Below are 6074 nucleotides of genomic sequence, written 5' to 3' on the forward strand. Positions count from 1 at the left end.
CCAATATGTATATATATGTCTCTGATCAAATGGAACATTTTAATTACAAAACGATAAACAAATTTTATTTAATTTTTTTATGAATACACTTTAGTTAATTTCTAAATAAATAAACATGGTTGAAAAGATAATACCAATACATCTTAATTAATTATAAATAGATATATACATTTAATTTACTTTTAAATATTTCCTCGTTATTATTAACTTCCCTTAATTAGAGAACTAGTTTTGATAGCAACACAAAGGAAACAAAACATTGTGTCGTGTGTCATTACGCTTCATAATGAGTAATTGTAAAATTTGTTATTTGAAAACTTTTCAAAATGGGCGGAGCGTCTGAGTATTTGCATAAAGTAATGCTATCGGTTTGAGTATATACACGCCTTGTCAAGAAGTCAAATTGTTATTATAGGAGAGAAACTTAGTGATAAAAGTGTATAAGCTGATCAGCTCAAATCAACTTTTCAATCTAACTATAAAAAGAAATAAGTCGTCCAAAGAGAGTTGTCTTCAGTAAATGTTTTGATATTAACACTTCAGGAGATATATAAATATATATATATATAGAACAATGCAAATGAGAATAGCTGATAATTTTGGAATGTATTCTCCGCCGTTGGGCAACATACAGGAGGGTTACCATTATTGGACGGAACCTTATGGATATTATAGTGACCAAAGGGATACAGGTTGCTCTCCTTATAAAAAAGAAGAAAGGATACGTCGCCCGATGAACGCATTCATGGTATGGGCGAAAACAGAACGAAAGAAATTGGCTGACGAAAATCCGGACGTTCACAATGCTGACCTTAGTAAAATGCTTGGTATGTTGTATAATATACATATATAGTTATAATTACTTTTTCCTGACCACTTTACACAACTCCATTTGTTATACAAGCATACGATGCATTGGTTATTTTATATGCATTGTATTATTTGTTTAACTGTTGTCTTATTTTAACTTTAACTCAATTTTTTTTCAGTTTTATTTTCTCATTTTTTTTTCTCACATTGGTATAAACCTATAAGATTAGTATAAACATAAGGAGATGTGGTATGATTGTCAATGAAACAATTATCCATGAAATTCCAAAATGAAACTATAGTTCAATGTTCGTCTTTTACAATGAGGTAACCCATACAGTATAGACATAAAATGCCACAAAATGACAAAATGTGAACAGAACTTAAAAGAAAGAAGAAAAAAAAAGAGTTGACATTCCAAATGTATCTTTTTCCTTTTTTTCCATCTTAAATTTGTTTACTTTATCTATAATCAAGGGCATGCGAGTTGCAGAAAAAAATGCTGTATAATTTACCTTATCAATTTTTAATTATCAATGTTTTTATGTTATACTTAGTTTGAGAATAACCTGAGAAATTTCTTGATATGCTGTTATCTTAATTTCTTTGACATTAAACAGACATATATTTTATAACAATTTCTTTCAAAATAGTCCGTAAGACGTCCGTAAATTTGTGTCTTGTTTTATCTTATTCTTAGTAAATTAAAATGTTTTCATAGTATTGTTATTCAAAAGTGACAATTTAAAACAAATCTAAATTTGAATAAAAACTTTTTAATTTTCGTTTAAAGTACATTTGTAAGAATAAAATTAACCTATTTTAGGATTCCGTTTCTACTCTGCAAATTAAGGCTTCCGTGTCCAGTTCTGGTCGTGCCCGATTAATTCGTGGATTTTTAGAGTATTACTGGGATTGAGATATAAAATATTTATGATTCAATAATCCATGGTATTTATTATTGCTTTATTTATTTTTCGCCTTCTATTGTTTATTTAGGTGATAATAGTAAATTTACAAATGTCAAACCATTATGGCTGTTGTCAGTTTGTAAATTTCAGTTTTAAAATTTATTTACATACATGTACTCTGTTATTTTTAAAAATAAATTTTGATGTCATTAAGTGAATGAAAAAAGAATGATATTTAAACAGTTATTTGATATATTCATATCACAAATGAAAAAAGTTACTTATTTGAATAAAAAACCCAAAACTTGTAAATAGATTAAAACTAAACAAACTGAAGGAGTACATGTTGAAATCTTTTTTTCGTGTCAGATCATTTTTCTTTTGCGTTTCATTTCATGGGCCTCAGTAATGTCATAAGTCATTGGGTATTCTTCCCTTTTCTCTTAAATAATAATACCAGTGACATATATGTCTCTGATTATACCAATGCATTTTTTATTTGATTCTCATCTTTGAATAAGAATTAATTCATTTCGGGTACAAAAGTTCAAAGATGTTTACGAAAATTACCACACACAATGACTCATGTTTTTTTTTTTTAACATTTTCAATGGACATAGTAGATATTGACAGTTTTCTGTATATTTCAGGAAAGAAATGGAAAGATTTACCAGAAGACGAAAAGAAGCCATTTTTGGAAGAAGCTGAAAGACTACGTCAGCAACACATGGTAGACCATCCTGAATATAAATACAAGCCAAGAAGACGGAAAAATAATAAGAAAATAAAATCAGTCGACAAACCAAGCAGAAACTACAACTATTCCAATTCAAATGTAGATTATAATAAACCCAGTGTGGAAAACAGACATTATAGTGAGACGGACTCTTCTGGTGACAGTTTCCGGTCGTCTGGTAAAAGAAACCAGACACCGGAAAGAGCAATATCATCAACGCCATTGTATCTGCAACAATTTTGGAACGTTTCAGCAGCAAGTGGACAGCCAAACCCAGCAGTGAGAGATATGAGATCAGAAAATACCCAAATATCGAAAAACTTTCTGACAATGGATTATAATTCGAATCTACCGAAAAATTCTCCCTTTTCAGACGTTTTAAGATCAGCTTCGATGCAACCATTGAAACCGATACCACCATTTTATTCACCAACAAGCACATGTTTGACTTCAAGCTCAGACAGTTTGACGACTCTCCGAGCATTAGTTAGTCGGCAACCTTTTTATAGTGGACAGTTTGTTGAAAAACAAGACAATGCGCATGCTACAACACCTTCAAGCTTTAAGCCAGTCACAAGTATCAGCCAATATCCACATCATCAGTTTTCTGAAGCACATGCTGCTCCAAATACATATATACCCTGCTCAGTTCGCTCTAACTCAAATATGAACTTTCAACCTGGACTTTGTGTGAACGAGGTTGATAGACATGAATTTGACCAGTACCTAGAAGAAGGGAACAGCACTTATCTTCATCATATCGACAGGTGCCAAAGAGGTGCAGACCAGTATACCGGGATACAGTTTGAACATACTACTACATTACCCTATTTTAATGAAATAAACGGAGACGTCAAAAGTGAGAATAATTCCACTGGCACAAACACTATGAACTTATCAAACCCATTGGTATCTGAATGTGTTCATTAATGTTTATCTTAAAATCACCATGGATACTGATTCATTCCACTTAATTATGGAATTTAAAGTCCACGGGTACCTGACCTTTTTGTGCTCAAACATTTTTTTTTGTGCCAATATATTTATTAGGCCAAGCCAAATTAATTTCGGTTTAATTATTTATTAATAATTAATAATAATAATTGGGACTTTATAACTACATTTTCAAAGAGAAGTTAAGCAGAAAATTTTGAATTTGTTGAAGAATTTTTGTAGTCCTTTAACTTAATTTGGCATGGTCTAACCTTTGAATTAGTGCATTAAAATATTTATAAAAAAAGATAAAGAAAATATTATTTATATTGCCGATCAAGTGCTTTGAATAACTATTGTAAAGTTTCAATTTTTTCCCGTTTCCGACGAAAATGCCGGACACACTATGTATATATTGAGAATATGATATGTTTTATATAGATATATATTTATATTTTTTGAATAAAAATTGAAACCCGGTTTGACACTTCTGTTGATATAAACAAGAAATGTGGAATGTGTGTGGCGCACACCTGCAACACGTCACAGGGCAGAATCTTGAATGACGGGATCATATCGTTGTGACAAGATACTTACCAAACATGATGAAAAGTAGGTTATATTTGGTAAAAAAAATGTCCAGTCACTAATGGTTGTAAGACACACAATTGACCCTCGAATCTAAAAACTGATCGATTAAGGAAATAATTACTATATTATTACACAACTTTACCGAGAATAAGTACGAGCTGTATATCATTAATAGGTCATAGCAACAATCCACCACGAAACCAAATAATTAAAAGGATGGGTGTTGTAAAACATTACGTTTTTCATCCGAATATTCATGAATAATGTATTACTTTTACATTAAAATGTTCCTCTGCATCCTGTCCGATGCAAGCTAGTGTAATATGTAATGAAATAACTTGTACCGTCTCCCTTTGCACCTTTTACAGAGCACATGTTAGGTACCGTATGATTAAAAAACTTGACAGACGATCCCAGTTATAGTTTACACATATACGTACATGGGGACCAATTTTTACCACTTCCCCTTTTTTACCAAATATTTTTTTTAATTTTTTTTGTTTTTATTAATTTCATTGTATTTGTGTATTTCTGTATTATACAAACACAAATATTATTAGTTATCTTGGTGTAATCAGGGGTGTACAGAATTTTACACCGTTGTTGAAAATTCATACACCCTTAGGCGCAGCCGAATGGGTGTATGAATTTTCAACAACGGTGTAAAATTCCGTACACCCCTGATTACACCAAGATAACGAATTTATTTCTTATGAACAATACCTTTACTCATTTTGAAACCAGGACGTAAAATTGTAAAAATGGTAATGAAAAATTTCCACCGTAATATTATTTCAATGTCCATGTTGCTGCACATTGTCAAACACTTTTTTACTTTATTTTTGGAAAATTCAGAAATTTTTTGTGTTCTTTTGAGTTTACAAAAAAAAAAAAAAAAAAAAAAATATTTTTTAAAAATTTCATTTTTTTTTTTAGCATTTTCTTCTTATTATTTTTTTTCTAATTTTTTTTTCTTTATTTTGTGAAAATTTTATTTTTTAATCTTTTTTTGGCAAAATTTCATTCAATCTGATTGGTTGACTACCCCGGGTGAACAAGGGTGGGGTGTTATTTACACCGGGGTAGTCAACCAATCAGATTGAAGTATTTTTGCTGCATAAGAAATAAACTGTTGTATGCTCTTTGGTCGGGTTTTTGTTTCTTTGACATATTCCCAACTTCCATTCTCAATTTTGACAAATAAATTGTATTTACTATTTTTAAATATCAATTCCAAGTTTACTCTTTATATAATATACCACTGACCGCTGTGGATAGTAATTTTGGAATTGATAGTTCTAGGCGCAGGGGGTATAAGTGTTATCCTTGACCTTCCGTCCGTCCGTCTGTTCGTCTTTCCTTCCTTCTTCCGTCTGTCCAAAAAGTACCGGTATATATATATTAACATATTATAAGCAAGCTTGAGCTTGGGCATTCGTGTCTTCAGACACATTTTTCTTGTATTTCTAGATGGGTTTTGATTGCCATGATACATATATCCACCAAAATACCATAGGACTATAATGAAGATAAGTATAATAGGTTACTGTACGACCTACAACAATGAGCCAACCCAAATCGTATAGTAAGCTTTTATTACTTTACAGGTATTCGTTGCATGGTTCTTTTTTTTAAAGAAATATATATTTTTAGAGGAATTTCTCGTGTGCAAGTTATGAGAAGGAAAGTATATTTTAGGATACTCTGACTATATTGTACCAATCCATATTGAATTTTGTGTTTTGTATAGTTTGTGCTGATATTGGAATTTAGGTTTGGGGCGCTTATTTCAAAATAAAATTATTTGTAATTGTATTTGTATTTGGATACGATATCACATGTTCGAGTTGTCCCCCTTTTATCACCACATGGATTGAACAGAAAATGAATAGCGCCGTGAGTTTTTCTAAAGTTTGTATAGACTTAGAAGTAAATCGTTTGGTCCCATTTGCAAGCATTAAGTAAATGTACAATTCATGAATATATCTGAAAGAAAGGTATCTAAAAAATACGAATGTGTCTGAGGAGATGGATGCCTCCGCTAAAGATTGTTTAAAATGTTTATGTGAAAATACTTTTACTACAATAAACTA

At 30.9% G+C, this 6074-nt stretch overlaps 1 protein-coding gene across 1 annotated transcript; it reads left to right on the forward strand.

Moving 5' to 3' along the window:
- The first annotated feature begins 433 nt into the window (after window positions 1-433).
- Window positions 434-3870, forward strand: LOC143080824 (uncharacterized). The gene is made up of 2 exons (XM_076256885.1): window positions 434-827; window positions 2372-3870. The coding sequence occupies exons 1-2, from the start codon at window positions 575-577 to the stop codon at window positions 3385-3387; spliced, it is 1269 nt and encodes a 422-aa protein (XP_076113000.1). The 5' UTR covers window positions 434-574; the 3' UTR covers window positions 3388-3870.
- Window positions 3871-6074: the final 2204 nt, after the last annotated feature.

The sequence above is a fragment of the Mytilus galloprovincialis genome, chromosome 1 (genome assembly GCF_965363235.1).
Source record: "Mytilus galloprovincialis chromosome 1, xbMytGall1.hap1.1, whole genome shotgun sequence".
Classification (NCBI taxonomy): domain Eukaryota; kingdom Metazoa; phylum Mollusca; class Bivalvia; order Mytilida; family Mytilidae; genus Mytilus; species Mytilus galloprovincialis.

Coding starts and splice junctions, on each gene's coding strand:
- LOC143080824 (XM_076256885.1), top strand. CDS start 575: ATGCAAATGAGAATAGCTGATAATTTTGGAATGTATTCTCCGCCGTTG. Junction 828..2,371: donor TGACCTTAGTAAAATGCTTG/GTATGTTGTATA, acceptor TGTATATTTCAG/GAAAGAAATGGAAAGATTTA.